We start from the raw sequence: 15,907 nt of genomic DNA, 5'->3' as shown, positions 1-15,907 counted from the left end.
AATTACTATTACCATTATTCAGTGAATAAGTCCAAAATAAGTTCGATAAATTTATGTTTTTTATAAAGTGTTATACTATTATTATTTAAGAAAAATATAACAATGCCAAATATATATTTATATATTGGATTAGAGATATTGATATTAAATTTTTAATTATTATTATTAATATTAATTATTATTGTGACATTAAAGACTGGTTTTAGGACCATAACTGCTTTTATATTTTATCCTTTTTCTTATTATTCATTATTAATATTAATATTTTTATTTGTATCTATTTTACGAGTCTTATAAGACAATATTAATATATATAAATTTTTGATTAAATAAATGATTTTTTGAATATAAAATTTGTCACTTTTACACACTGCATTAATTACAATTATAATTAAATTACTGATCTCTGGTCCAAAGTGATATACCGAAGGTATATGTTTGGAAAATAATTGTTTTTTAAATTTTTAACGCGCCTGGATGGATGATTATTATTAAAATTTTTTATTTATAAAATAATGTACGATATTTTATAACAGATACAATGTATAAAAGTTAAGGTAATTATTTATAAGTGGGGTCAAACTTAATTTTGGTCATATGTAGGTGAAAAATTAATGTATTTTAATTATTTTTTATTCTGCTTATTTTTACGGCGGATTTATGATAAAAAATGTCGTGAAAAAAAATAAAGATTTTGCCTTAAAAAATTGGAAAAAATTTTGGCGCTCATATTTTTGAATAAAATTTATATTTTATTATTTTTTTTTTTAAGTCCATAAAAAAAAAAAAAAAAACGAACAATAAAAAAAAATAGTTTAATTTCACAATTAAAAAAAAATTTATAAATTTTTTTGAAAATTAAAAAATTTTTTTAATTTATTAAAATTGTGATAATCAATTTTTTTTAATTCTTTATTTTTTTATGTATTTAAAAAAAAAAAAATTTCGTTCAAAAAAATTAAAATTAAAATATTTGACCCTACTTGTAAATATTTACCAAACTTAAATTTATTATGCATGCTCATACGTAACATATCTAACATTTGAGTTTCTGAAGTACATAATACAAACTTATAATTACTGTACAATATCCGCGAGCTATTAAAATGCGCTCAATTTATTGTAATTGATTAATATAAATTAAAAAAATAAAATAAAATTATGTAGAGCAGGATGATTACATTATCAAAAGACATTCGAGTAGGCAAAAATATTAATTGAATAATGTATTACAGTAATATATAAAGCAATTGTGCCAAAATTAAAATAAGAGTAATTTTTTTTTTTTTATTTACTATTTATTAAATTATTAATGGTAAATTTAATAAAATTACGAGCTAAAAAATGCTATACTGTTCAAAAGTGTAAAACAAATATCTCGATATGTTAATAATTAATTCTAAAAAAATTAGAGCTATAAAAAATGTTCAAATAGATAATATATTATTTTTACGCTGACTACTTTTTTTTTTTTTTTTTTATAATAAATTTGTCAGCTTAATTAAAGTATTTTTAATGAAAATAGATTTAATTAAACTTTTATATGTTCGATCATTTAGACAAATTTATAAACACAATCTTGTCTAAAAAAATGTCTGATTTTTTATAGTAATAATTTTCATTTAATTTCACTACAACGTAAATTTTTTATAATATATTATTATTAGTTATTATACTTATTATTCACAAATGTAATTTTTTATTTGAACATAAGTGTATACAGTAAAATAACTAATTCACATGTTTCGATGTATTTTACGTATCATTATAATATGAAACAATAAAAGACTTATTTACACCATTAATATTACAAATAATTATTTATATTATTAAGAGAATAAGCAAAACTTTGCTGCAATATTGCTAGTTATTTTTATTCTCATAAATAAATAATAAATATATGTATTAATAAATTATTAAAAGAAAAAAAAATTTTTTATAAAAGTAATTTTACCAAATCATGATTTTCTAAATAATAATAAATTTTACGATTAATCGTATCAGGTAAAATAAAATCTAAAATATTGTCCTTTTCCAGCAGTTGTATCCTTTGTAAAACTTTCAAAAGCCTGTAATAAATCATCTCTCCATACTGGGGAAAGACCTTGATTAAATTACAATTTAAAATCGCTCTGACATTAAAGTACTTAAAAAAAACAGCCAATTTCTGTAATGACATCTTTAACACATCATAATAAGTAACAAAATCTGTAATCTTAATACTTTTCAATAATTTAACTTCTTGCTGACATTTATCTCTCAAAAAATCCCAGGGAGCATTATTAACTGCTCTAGAATTTCTGGGACAAACATAAAACCCAGCAGCGATTAATTTAACAATATGTTTTCCGAGAGTTAAATATAAAGAATTATTGCACTTGTTCACGCAATAAAGCGCTAATTTTTTATTTCTGCTTTTAATATTAACATCAATGCCTGCGCTCAGCAGCTTGTAGACAATCCGAGGATCAACTGGGTGATTTTGCGCCAGAGCAACATGAAGCGCTGAATGATTTTCATCTGTGGTAGCATTGATATCTATCTCATTAAAGTTTAGCAAAAATTTAAACGTCTCGAAGTTTCCCGACTGGACAACTCGATGCAAGACGGAGTCTTTTCCTCTTTCATTACTTGATCGGTAATTAATATGAGCTCCACAGCTCAAGTAAAAGTCCCGAAGTTTTTCCTGTCCACGAAGAATAGCCTTCGTCAAAGCTTTTCCAAGAATTACTCCTCTTCCTTTTGCATCTACGTCAGCTCCATTGTTAATTAATATTTTGATAATATCCATATGGCCAAGCGACACAGCAGCTTCCAGTGGGGTCACGTTTTTATATTTAACATTGACATTAACACCTGCATCAATAAGGTGTTTCGCAGCTTGATAGCTTCCCATTTCAACGGCTATGTGCATCAGCGGACACTTCAATAATTTGAAGTCTTGGTCCAAAGCAGCTCCATGAGCAATCAATTTGCAGAATATCCTCCAACTTCCACTTGTCAGTGCTCTGTAAACAGAGCTCAGTCCCACCGTGTCGGTTCCTAAATTTACATTGGCATTTTTACTTAAAAGATAATTGACTAATTCTTCTTCTTTATTCATTACAGCGATACTTAGCAGGGTAAGAACTATTACTCTTCCTGTTGATGTTCCGTAGATAATTACTGTGTTGACATCGACGCCTTTTTCTTCAATTAACTCCTTTGACGTGCTGACATTTAGTTTTAAAATGTAATTTGTGTCAAAACGAAGGATTTTGTCAAGATACTTTGATGAACAGCTGATATATGTCATTTTAAATTGCATTTTTATAAATTTTACCTTTTAAATCTAAAAAAAATAATTTATTAATTAATTTTTGAATTATTGAAAAATTAATCTAAATTAATTTATCAGAAAAAAAATTATGATAACGAAATTAAAAGACATCTGTCAATTTTTTGGATTTTTCTAACTTCCAAATAATGAAAAAATTCTATCAGAAATTAAAAAGAATTAAAAGTAAAAATTAAACACTTACTTCAAATATCTTCGGATAAATTCTTAATAAAATTAAAATAACCTCTTAAATAAATTATCAAAATAAATTAAACAGCTGACAGTGTTGAAATCTAATAATTTTCGCCTTCTTTCATGAAAGATCTGACAGAAATGAGTCAAAAGTGCGTTAGGATCTATTTTTGAATTAAATTTCTGACAGGTTAATGCGAACTGCGCATGCGCGACTGTTTTCATTAAAATCAGCCTTAAAGATAGTTTCTGGGAAATTAAATTTAAAAATGAGTTTGCTTTTGAGAAAAGAACAACAAAAAATTATCTGAAAATAATTGTTAAGAAGAAATGAAGATAAACAATGAAGAAAAGTAAATATTTACATTTCTTCATGCAGTCAAAAGAAAGTTGCGCGTAGTAAAAAGTCGCCTTGCTCCCAGCTCTGATTATACATCAGGATCATGCTATATTTTAACATGTAAGTATATGTAGAAGCAATCTCCAGCATCTGAGTCCGAGTATCATCGTATCCCTTTACTCAGTTCGTGCCGAGCATGGCAATGGGCAATTGACGCTTCACTTTCTCGGTGCAGAGAAGCGTGATTGTTTATTTTATTTTTTTAACTAGCCATTAATTAATTGTTAACACAAAAAATAACCCGCTGTTTTATTTCTTGATCAACAAGTGAATGTTTTTATTTGATGATAATTGTTATTTTGTTTGTCAATAGCACACGCCGGAGTAATGCAACAAATTTATTGTTGTTGTTGCTGTTCAATGACTGAGTGTTGTTTACTGTCCAGGTTCTCGTGACGGCTGATATATATTTGTTTGTTTCTATTGAAAAAAATTATAATAAATTACGACAAAATAAGTTATTACTCTAGGAGGATAAAAAGCAAACGCCTGTCATAGAAATGTATGTGAAAAACGTAAATGCCTTACGGGTTTAGAATGGCTCTGGGGAAACTGAGGGGCGCCCTCGCTGCCTACATCTTGTGCACTCTCGTATCTTCTGCTTTTGGTAAGTTATTTTATTTTATTATTATTGCTCAGAGTATTTTATTTTTTATAATACTGAAATTAAAAAAATTTTTTTTTAAATTCTATGCGTAGAAATTGTCTAAAATTATACAAATTAAGTTATTGAAAAAAATTATTACAAAAAAATAAATTGCAGTTGTAAAAAATTTTTAAATCTGTAAGTGCAATTTTTTAAGAAAAATTTTTTGTTTCAATTAAATAAATTTAAACAAAAAAATTAAAAAATCAAAAATGTCGGCTAACTTTAGTGTTATCAAATTTTTTTATTACAAATTTATTAAAAAAACGATCAAATGTTTTTTGATTTCAGTATTATAAAAAATTAATTAAAAAAATATATTTCTTCTTATAATATTTTCTAACTCATCACCCAGGTAATTTAAATAAAAAAATTAATTGGTAATTAATTATAATTACTCAGGAATCCAAGTACTAATAACATATTTTTATTTGGTACAATAGACCGACTACTATACGCAAACTAGTCCGTGTAGATTCTCTGGTTTTTATAGCTTCTATGTTTACACAACGGCTGTTAGAGTTTCTATTGAAGATTAAAATCCATGCTTTGTGTCTTCTATTAATATTTGACAGACAAACACTCTCCTGGAAGATAAGTAAATAATTAAATATGTAAATAAATAAATAACTAAGCTTAAAATTTGTAGCTCTGAAATTAAAGCTATAAAGGTAATAATGAAACGTTATTGGCGTGAACTTGGAAGTAGGAGGAAATAAAATCGTTTGACAATGGAAGAAAAAAGCTGGATCACTTTAATCACTTCCTCGCTAGCACCCCCGCCCAAAGGACTCCTCGGGAGTTCTTACAATCAAAAGGACTGGCATAAAAGGTAATGCTGAAGAATAACTAAAAAAACGTGTGGTGAGGTGTGCATACGCTCCGCTGGAAGCTGGAAGCAAACGTGCGTTGTTGCCGGACAAGAAAAAGGACTCGAAGAACTCGACGATATATAGGTAGCACTACCAAAAATGAAAGCTAGTAAGATGTAGACTGAGCACACAAGGTTAAATGGGAAATATAAATATAAATATAAATAGTTGAATATACGAAATAGAATACAATGCTCAGACTAGAAATCCGAGTCTTGTCTACCAAACTACTACGGGGTACATGTATTCATTCCTATCTCGATAAAAAAAAAAAAAAAAAAAAAGACCTGGAGAATAGAAGAAGAAAGATGTGGAATAATAACATAAATAAGAGGAAGAAATGAGAATGAAGAGGACAGAGGATATTATACAGGGATCCTTGCATACAGCGTTTCACTACATCACTACATAACAACAACAGAACGGCTGAGGGATCCGAACCTCAGGAATGTAGACCCTCCTTCTAGATCTGTCTTCCTCTTGCATATTATTCCGCTCTGTCTATCTCTCTCTGTGAGGCTTACCTAGCTTTTTTTCTTCCCTAAGGCATCTTCCGTCTTTCTTGCCAGCCTCCTAACAAGCCACAATATAAATAATGCTCTCAGGTGTATGCGCTCGCTAAAATCAAACCCTCCAAATGCAAAGTATTTTTTTAGTTTAGTTTATTCTTTATCTACTGATTTTTTATTCAATGATTCATCATTTACAAATTTTAGATTATATTTTAATTTAAATAAATAAGCGACATACTCATAGAAGAATTTATTTACAAGTTAATAAATTAATTTTTAACATAGGATTTAATAAATATTTAATAAATCCTTCTATCAGTGCAGAAGCTTTACAATTTAAAGTCCACGTGGTCAGATTGTTTAAAAATCATAAAATATTTTTTTATTAAAGTAAAGTATCTTTTTATTTTATTTTTATTTTTATTCTTATCTCCGCTCCAGGAGATACAATACCGAGCGTTGTGTATGGTAATTCTCCATAGCTTGCTCAAGCAGAAACGGATAAAAAATTCCTAATATTTATCAAAGAGCAATAGCCAAGAGCGAATTATTTATAAGCTTAATAGCAGGAACAATTGGAATGGAGTGGAGTGGAGTGGAGCTTTATATTACTTTGCTTAGCTTAGCTTTGCTTTGCTTTGGTCGACGTATTTGAATTGAATCATACATGAACGATAAAGTATGAGGTTTTTTTGGTCTTGCTCTTATTCTCATTGAAATAATCGTGTGTGATATTGTATGGACGATGGTGTTTGTGAGTAAGGTCTACCCTAAGATGATGTAGATGGTGTAGTGCTGGTACAGCTACAGACTACTGGGGTCAGCCCTCTCTCGTGCTGTTCATCACTCTACCTTATTCTCCTTTCCTTCGCCACCTGCTTTGCATTCACTCCTTCATCATTATCCCCGACAGCCATTAATTTAAAATTGAATCACGTCTAGACGTCAATTTTAGACGCTAAATCTCCCTTTTTATTTGTTCGTAAACATGCTCTACATGTGGATTTTATGGTACTTTCATTTATTTATAAATTTATTAAATTTTAAATTTATTTTTAGATCAAGATAAATCCTGAAGAATTTTTAAAATTCAAGACTGAAGAAAATGTTTTATTATTAATTACTAATTACTCATTCAATCGTCAAGTCTTGTGTCATTTGAGTCTGAGAGTGTCAAGGATAAGAGAGAATCTCTTCCGGAGGCCCTATCTTCTTGGCTCAGTATGTGAGAGAAAAGGAGATGAGTAATAACCGGTGATAAAAGAAGAGAGAATGAGGCTGGAGAGAAAATATGAGAAGACTAACGGCCGCTAACAAGGCACAGTCGTGGCAGCAAGAGGGGCGTGCTAACTGCCGTCTTCTCTCTCCTCCTCTTTTCTCTTATACTCCAGGATACAAACCAGCAAGGACTTTGGGTTCACGGACTGCCAACGAGAAATGATCTCGCGTGCCCGTTGTGGTTACTTTTCTCATTGGCGTAGTCGCTATATACATTATATATATATATAAATGAGTTACAATTTTTTTATAGTCTACATATTTTTTTTCTCTTCACCTCTTCAAGATAAACATTTTTACGAAAGTTTCCTCTTGATATTTATTTTTTTAGTTTTTTTTCGGTAGAACGTGCTTTCCTATTACTCCGGAATTACGAGACTTATGAGTGCCCACTCGCGTAAATATAGGGGCCTTTTTAATTTTTTTCTATTTTTATATATTATGTACAGACGGATTTACATGTATTTTTTTTTTTTTTTTTTTTTTTTTATATTTATAGTACATGTAGTTTTTATATTTCTCTATTCCACTTCTCGTTTAATCTCACGCTTCGTCACCTGTACCCCGACATTATATTTTTTCCCGTCGCAATAATCAACCTCACGGTCTATAGGAATCTGAGTATACATTTTTTGTTTCTCCTTAGAATTGTCATTCGATAACTGAAGATATATATAAAAATTTATATATGTATATGAATAGGTGTTGGAGATTAAAATAAAAAATCCATATAAAAAAGTATATTAATGAAATGTATGAGGATTTTTAGTATCCCTCGTTCTTAGATTTGATCTGATGGATTGGATTTTATCTTACTTATTTATTTAATATATTTTTTGGCCTTGGAGACCAAGTTACCTTAAATTAAAGACCTAGAGGACAAGTTTTACTATTTTTTTTTTAAATACTTTTAATTGTGTAATAGTTGGTGGAGATATAAAATTTTATGCATTTTTTATTTATTTAACTTGAAACTTTTTTTATTAACTACAAATGTTATTTTAATGTCAAAATTCAAAAAACAATTTTAACAGAATAAAAAAATTTTTTTTTTTAGGATATCTTGTCATCTGATGATATTTTTAAAGATTTAAGCTCATCCCGATGTTACACTCATCGAGACCTTTCATTTGAGTACCCACATCAATTTTTCATATATTTTATATATTTATATATATTATATATATGTATATATGAAAAATATATCAAAAATGCATGTGGGTACTCAAATGAAAGCTCTTGATGAGTGTAATATCAGGATGAGCTTATATTTTTAAGAATATGAATATTTAAGAGAATACAGTGCAATTTAACAATAGCCATTATTTAATAAAGCAAAATTTAATTTTTTTATACTTCACACAGTGACTGCAAGGTTGCTAGTACAATATAAAATAATTGATAATTATTTCGGAGCATAAAGTTAGCTTTGTACGCTCAATACAATCTTAACTGGAGTCTCTCTCACTTTCGCTCTTAATTTGACTCTCATCTTGATTGCTGCAAAAGGAATAATAATGCGTTAAAGTACATAATGAGGCGCAGGAACACCGTTGAGTTGTTGTGAAGCTTCAAAGCATCACAAGAAGGTTAAAAAAAAAAAAAAAAAAAAAAAAAAAAAAAAAAAAGCGTCACTCAACTTTGGCATTGAAGATCTCAAGTGTCATTTATAAATCTTTAAAACATACTTCCTCATCTTTAAACCAAGTCCTCGACTTAATTGAAAATAATATTTAAATAATCCAGACGGTGATTAAACATCAACCATTAACCACAATTATTTTATTGTTGCAGGTTCCCCGTTGCTGCTATTCGCGACTCGGAAAGACATACGAGTGGCAAATGTGTCACGCGGCAATAAAGTCGCAATGCTTGTCAAGGATCTGACTCAGGGAGCCGCTTTAGATTTCTTCTGGGAGAGACGTCTCGTTTGCTGGTCCGACAGTGAGCTTGAGATAATCCAGTGCGTGAAGACCAACGGAACTGTACCAGGTGAGAGATTTACCGTGATAAACTCTAAACTGCTGAAGCCTGACGGTCTTGCTTGTGACTGGTACACGGGGAAGCTCTACTGGACCGACCTGCTGAAGAAGACCATCGAGGTGACTAACATCGATGGCCCTCCGCAGCGCAAAGTATTATTTTGGACCGAAATTTTCGAACCTAGGGCAATTATTGTCGTGCCTATGAGGAGTTTTATTTTCTGGACAGACTGGGGGGATTCCCCTAAAATTGAAAGAGCGGCGATGGACGGCGACCCGGATTCCCGAAGAGTTATCGTTGATAAAGAAATTTTTTGGCCTAATGCTCTGACTACTGATTACGACAACGAGTTGCTCTACTGGGCAGACGGTAGGCTAAAATTTATTGCTGTTGTAGATTACTCCGGAGAGAACAAGCGGATAATTATCAAAGAAGGCGTGGATTATCCTTATGCAATAACTTTCTTCGACCAGAAACTGTACTGGACCGACTGGTCTACCTGGTGCATCCACTCCCATGATCTCAGGTCCTCTGGCAGTCAATCTCACCCCCGAGAATTGCTCCACGGTGAATACATACCCGGAGATATTGAAGTGTGGGACCCCAAAAGGCAGCCTTACGCTGATAATCCTTGCAGACACAACAACGGAAATTGCTCCCATTTGTGTCTACTGAGCCGCAAAGCGCCGGGGTACAGTTGCGGGTGTCCCACGGGAATAAAGTTGATAAATAATTACACCTGTGCAGACCGGCCGGAAAATATGCTGCTGATTGTTCAGAAAAAAGAAATGTCTAAGCTGTCTTTAGACTCTCCGGATTACACGGACGTTATTATTCCGGTGACGGGATTTAAGTGGGCTATTGCGGTGGACTTTGACCCGGTTGATGAAATGTTTTACTGGACGGACCAAGGCGCTCATGCGATAAGAAGAGCGTATTTAAATGGGACAGGGCAAGAGGATTTGGTGACTAGGGAGATTATTAATCCGGAAGGAATTGCGATTGATTGGATTGCGAGGAACTTGTACTGGACTGATTCTGACAAGGACAGGATCCAAGTCGCCAGGTTAAATGGTACTAACAGAAGGGTGTTGGTTAATGAAGACCTGATGAATCCCAGGGCTATTGCTGTTGCTCCGCAACTTGGGTGGATGTTTTGGACCGACTGGAGTGTCAAGAAACCCAAAATTGAACGCAGCAATCTTGATGGCACTGAGAGAACTCTGCTTATCACCAAGGGAGTTTCCTGGCCGAATGGTCTGGCGCTGGATGTTGATCGGAGGAAGGTCTACTGGTGCGACGCCAAGACGGATAAGATTGAAGTTTGTAATATGGACGGGACTGATAGGAGGGAAATAATTACTGAGGATTTGCCCCATCTTTTTGGACTGACTATTTTGGGGGATTTTTTATACTGGACTGATTGGCAAAAAAGAAGTGTCGAGAGAGCTAATAAACTCACTGGCGTGGATAGGGAAATTATTATTGAACCTCTGCCTGATATTATGGGTGTTAAGGCTATTCAGTTGGGGAAAATTGAAGGGTCTAATCCCTGTGGGAAAAACAATGGCGGGTGTAGCCATTTGTGCTTGAACAGACCGGGGAATAATTATATTTGTGCGTGTCAGATTGGGTATGAGTTGAAGAAGGATAAAAAAACTTGTGTCATTCCTGATGCTTTTCTTTTATTCTCACGGAAAGATAACATTGGGAGGATTAGCATTGAGAATGCTAATAATGATAATATTATTCCTGTTACGGGCGTCAAAGATGCCAGGTGAGTTGATTATTTTATCGAGGGATTAATTAATAGCTTGGGGGATTATTTAAGTTGTCAATTTAGGTGGAAAGATTATTTAATGGTACTTTTGGGAGATTTAGGTTTTGATAAATTTTATTTTTAATAGATTTATTTATTTTAAATAAAAAAATTTTGAATTTTAATTTTTCCAGAATTTAAGACTTTTTTTTTTTTTTTTTTTTTTTTTTTTTTTTTAAAAAAAAAAAAAAATAAATTTTTAGTGAAAAAATATTAAAAAAAATTTTTTTTTAAACAATTTATTTAAAACTTATAAAAAATAATTCAAAACTATTTTTTAATTTTTCATTAAATTTAATTTTTAATTTTTGTAAATTATAAAAAAAAAAAAAAATAATATTGAAACTAAAAAAAAAAAGCTAAAAATATTTTATTTATCAAAAGTTAAAAGAACGCTTAAAATATCCTTCTAATAATCTTATTTATATATTTATATAATGATAAATACCAATTTAAATTTGTTTCAGCGCTTTAGATTTTGACATATCACAGAACCGAATTTACTGGGCAGATGTTAAGTTAAAAACAATATCACGTGCCTTTATAAACGGGTCGGAAGCCGAGAAAATAATAGACTTAGGCCTGGAGTCTCCGGAAGGTCTGGCGTTCGACTGGATAGCACGTAACCTGTATTTTAGCGATACAAGCACGCAGAGAATAGAATTAGTCCGCTTAGAAGACAACAGCAGAAAAGTGCTGGTATGGCAAGAGCTGATCGAACCTCGCTGCTTAGCTCTGGACCCGCAGCACGGACACATGTACTGGAGCGAGTGGGGAAAGTCCGGGAGCATCGAGCGAGCTAATTTAGATGGTGCAGAACGTCAAGTAATCTTGTCAAGCATCGGACGTACTCACGGATTAACAATCGATCACGAGTTGAGACGACTCTATTGGGCAGACCTCTTTACGCCCGCTATCATAAGTTACGATCTCAAAACGTCCAATCGTAAGGCCGTAATTACACAAGACATCGTTTATCCATTTAGCATTACCCAGCATCTGAACTACATTTACTGGACTGACTGGAACACCGGTGACATTGAGCGAGCAAATAAAACAACCGGCGCCAATCGTACAAAGATTCACGATAAACTCGAGTCAGTTACCAGCATTCTCGCTTTCCATGAATCGCGACAAGCTGGCTCGAATAGCTGCAAGCAGAATAACGGCGGCTGTAGTCATATTTGTATCGCTTTATCAGATCCAACTGGTAATTTTTCACATTCTCACAAATGCACGTGTCCGACCCACTTCAATCTCGCGGCAGACAACAAAACTTGTCTTGCGCCGAGAAACTTTATGATTTACAGCACGAGAAATCTCATGGGAAGATACCTGCCGGACGCCAATGACTGTCCAGATGTAGTCATGAAGATCCAAGGGTTGAGGAACATCAAGTCCATCGACCTGGACCCAATCACCCAGCACATATACTGGATAGACGGCCGCTCAATGTCAATCCGTAAAACTCTTGAAAATAAAACCCACGCGTCAGTGATAATCTCCGGAGGAAATGGCTTTCATCCTTTTGATCTAGCAATTGATCCCCTCGGGCGGCTGCTTTTTTGGTCCTGTACAACAAATGACGCGATAAACGTCACCAGGCTTGACAACGGATCTGCGCTCGGGGTGGTTGTCAAAGGCGAGGGAGAGAAGCCCAGGAACATTGCAGTTCACCCGGAAAAAAGATTGCTGTTCTGGACGGACGTGGGAGAGAAAATGAAAGTCATACAAAGTGCGATGGACGGCAAAGACCGGATAACTATTGCGTCGGACCTTAATCAGCCGACTAGCTTGGCTGTTGACACCATTTCAGATTTAATATTCTGGGCGCATGAGCATCAGATTGAAGCTGCTGAGCTTGGTGGAAATTCCCGGAGAGTTTTGATATCTATAGACGAGCTGGGAGCTATTGCTTACCTGGCAGTCTTTAATGAGTTTGTCTACTGGTTCAACAGAGATACTCAAATTGTAGAGCGGGTCAATGCGAGCTCAGGGATGGAGAGACAATCCGTGTTAAACAGAATGGTGACTGATTTTATCACTGTAAGGACTCCAGAGGATCAAATCATGGAGAACCATGTTTGCAGTCCGTTCCAGGATTATGGAGGCTGTTCTCATTTTTGTATTGGCATTGATAAGCCTGCCAAGTGCTCTTGTCCGCAGTATTTGGTGCTGTCGGAGGACAGGAGGGTTTGCAGCGCTGCGTCTGCTTGCAGAGCTGATCATTTCACCTGTGCTGATTCTGGATCTTCTATTACTAATGACTGCATCCCGGTGACCTGGAAGTGCGACGGACAGACTGACTGTGCTGATGGAAGCGACGAACTCGGCTGTCCTAGCTGTGCAAGAGATCAATTCAGGTGCCAGAGTGGACAGTGCATTGATAACTCCTGGATCTGCGATGGCATTGTTCAGTGTCAGGATGGCGGAGACGAGGCTCACTGCTGTCAGCCGGGGCAATTTAGGTGCACGCTCACTTCTGTTTGCATTGCTGGGAATACCATGTGTGATGGCTGGGATAATTGTGCAGATGGCAGCGATGAATCACCCGCTGTATGTTCGCCGTCTAATAGACGTGGGATTATTGGGTCAGTTGGAGCCGAGTCCGGGAAAAGCGCTTATATTATTGTTATCCTGGTGGTCGCTGGGGTGGTTACTATTGCTGTGCTGGGGTTTTATTACTGTCGCAAAAAATTGGCCAGCAATGAAGAACTCCCAGATATTTTGCATGATTCTGCGGGTGATCCGCTCTCGCCGAAACCTGGGAGGTCCGGGAAACCCATGTTGGTTCAGAAAAATGGCGCGAAGGATCATAAGAATGGACTTAAGACTGTTAGAATGTCCACCCTGGCTGGCAGTATTGGATCCAGCTACGATCGCAGTCACATAACAGGTATTGCTCGAGTTTTTTGATAAATTAAAAAATTTTTTAGTAATTTTTTTTGGGAAATTAATTTTTATAAAAAAATTTCAAATTTAGAAATTGGAAAAAATTATAATTGAAAAAATTTTTTTTTATTATTTTACGGAATTTATGATAAATAATTTGAAAAATAAATGAAAAAATGAACAATTTAGAAAAAAAAAGTAGATAATCACAATTTTAACAAATTTTCAAAAAAATTTATAAATTTTTAATAAAATTCAAAAATTTTTTTTTGTCATAGTTTATAAAAAAAAAATTATTATTTTATACGTATCTTTAAATTTTTTTAAGGTAAAAAATCTAATACCGGAATGAAAAGTTTACTGGTTTTGATAACGTAAAATAAAAATATTTATATATTGAAAAATATTCATGAGTTATATGGAAATTTTATGTTAAAATAATTTTATTTTTTAAAACTGGCCTCATTGTCACAGTAGTATAATTTAATGACTTATTTTTGCTAGTTTCATATGGAAATTTTTTTTTTATTCTCATAAAATACAATCAAACATAAAAATCTTAAATAAATGTTTCATTGTATTTTTTTTTTTTTTTTTTTTTTAAGATAGAAAAATTACGAAATTTTTTAATCTAAAATAAATATTAATTTTAAAATTAATCTAATAACAATAATAAATTATTAAATAATAATTATAAATTTTTTAGGTGCATCGAGCTCAACTAGAGGAAGTTCCGGTGGAGTTTATCCCCAAGAGACATTAAATCCTCCACCAAGTCCAGCGACGACAGCAAACTCGACGAGGTGCTCCAGCAGCAATGCGTCTCGATATCGTCCCTACAGACACTATCGGAGTATAAATCAGCCTCCACCTCCAACGCCTTGCAGCACAGATGTTTGCGACGAATCTGACTGCTATTACCCATCAAGGTATAGGTATGAGAGTGAGCCATTTCCGCCGCCACCCACACCTAAATCGGTGTATCACAGCGATGCTGGTATTAGCTGTCCTCCGTCACCTAGTTCGAGGTCTTCAACTTATTTCAGCCCTCTTCCACCCCCTCCGTCGCCCGAGTTTGGCAAATAATTTGGTGCTTCCATTCGTAGTACTCTAGGCTACTAAGTAAGACTTGATAAGAAAAAAAAAATTAACAAATTAACTAAAAGAGCTTCATATCAACTAAAAAAATTAAAATTAAGTGTGATGATACCATCACTAGGTTGTTTATAAATTTTGTAACCGGTCTTATTTTTTCAGATATTTCTCATTCAATAATATAATTCTTGTATATACTATTTCTCAGGCCATATTTTATTTATTCTGGGTCTCTATAAATTATTGGTGATGTTATTATTATCGCTTTTATTTGTGTTGTATTTGTCACTTTAGTTTTCAAGTTGTTTTGCTTTGAGGAATTTTTTTTATTGAGATATTTCTGAGAAAATAAGACTGTAAGTCTATAAATTTGTAAAGTTGATCGTTTTTTTTTAAATTTAAGTGTGTAAAAATTAAAATTTTCGAGGTTTTATTACACACGAAAAAAAAAAAATTAATTTAAATCAAGTGAAAAATTCTTGAGAAAATAATTTTGAAAAATTTCATTGTCTTGAATCAAGTAAAATTTTCTAAAGCCAAAAAAAATATTTTAAGGTAAAAGCGGCTCAATTATTGACAGATTAAAAAATTGATTGATCTTTATTTTTTTTTTTTTTTTTTTAATAATTAATATTTAATATTTTAAACTGACATTATTTTTTTTTTTAATTTTTTAATTAATTAGAATTTGATAAAAATTTATATAATAGTTATTCTTATCACAGATAATTAAATATATCTAAAAATAATTTAAAGTGTCAATATTTAGACCCCTGTCAATAATTGGGGCTTTTACCTTAGTTTAAGATTTTTTTTGCTCAAATTGAAGTTCTTCAAAATTATTTACTTGATTAAAATTAATTTTTTTTCTCTGTGTACTAGTGATAGAAATCTTTTAA

The 15,907-nt window shown here is 32.5% G+C and overlaps 2 protein-coding genes across 3 annotated transcripts; one reads left to right on the top strand and one right to left on the bottom strand.

Annotated features, from left to right (window-relative positions):
- Positions 1-1,750: 1,750 nt before the first annotated feature.
- On the bottom strand, positions 1,751-4,006 carry LOC141533212 (uncharacterized). 2 transcript variants are annotated; one of them, XM_074251955.1, is made up of 3 exons: positions 3,877-4,006; positions 3,522-3,760; positions 1,751-3,331 (listed from the first exon to the last, which is right to left on the bottom strand). In XM_074251955.1, exon 3 carries the CDS (start codon positions 3,305-3,307, stop codon positions 1,937-1,939), a length of 1,371 nt encoding a protein of 456 aa, XP_074108056.1. In that variant the 5' UTR covers positions 3,308-3,331; positions 3,522-3,760; positions 3,877-4,006; the 3' UTR covers positions 1,751-1,936. The 2 variants fall into 2 exon arrangements, with proteins under 2 accessions (XP_074108056.1, XP_074108055.1); XM_074251954.1 differs by having other exon boundaries at positions 3,522-3,964.
- A 313-nt stretch (positions 4,007-4,319) lies between these two features.
- Arr (low-density lipoprotein receptor-related protein 6) lies at positions 4,320-15,574 on the top strand. Its single transcript, XM_074251953.1, has 4 exons — positions 4,320-4,518; positions 9,014-10,979; positions 11,489-13,917; positions 14,620-15,574. Exons 1-4 carry the CDS (start codon positions 4,431-4,433, stop codon positions 14,997-14,999), a joined length of 4,863 nt encoding a protein of 1,620 aa, XP_074108054.1. The 5' UTR covers positions 4,320-4,430; the 3' UTR covers positions 15,000-15,574.
- The last annotated feature ends 333 nt before the right edge of the window (positions 15,575-15,907 follow it).

This window comes from Cotesia typhae, unplaced genomic scaffold (assembly GCF_013202065.1).
Source record: "Cotesia typhae breed Kobodo isofemale line unplaced genomic scaffold, CoteBio_Ctyphae contig_83, whole genome shotgun sequence".
Classification (NCBI taxonomy): Eukaryota; Metazoa; Arthropoda; class Insecta; order Hymenoptera; family Braconidae; genus Cotesia; species Cotesia typhae.
Note: the sequence above shows the minus strand (reverse complement) of the source record. Positions and strands in the feature narration are given on the sequence as shown.

Bases quoted from the DNA above. Each gene is read 5' to 3' on its own strand.
- Arr (XM_074251953.1), top strand. From the start codon at position 4,431: ATGCCTTACGGGTTTAGAATGGCTCTGGGGAAACTGAGGGGCGCCCTC. The intron at 4,519-9,013 runs GTAAGTTATTTT...TTATTGTTGCAG, and splicing joins TCTCGTATCTTCTGCTTTTG to GTTCCCCGTTGCTGCTATTC. The intron at 10,980-11,488 runs GTGAGTTGATTA...AATTTGTTTCAG, and splicing joins ACGGGCGTCAAAGATGCCAG to CGCTTTAGATTTTGACATAT.
- LOC141533212 (XM_074251955.1), bottom strand. From the start codon at position 3,307: ATGCAATTTAAAATGACATATATCAGCTGTTCATCAAAGTATCTTGAC.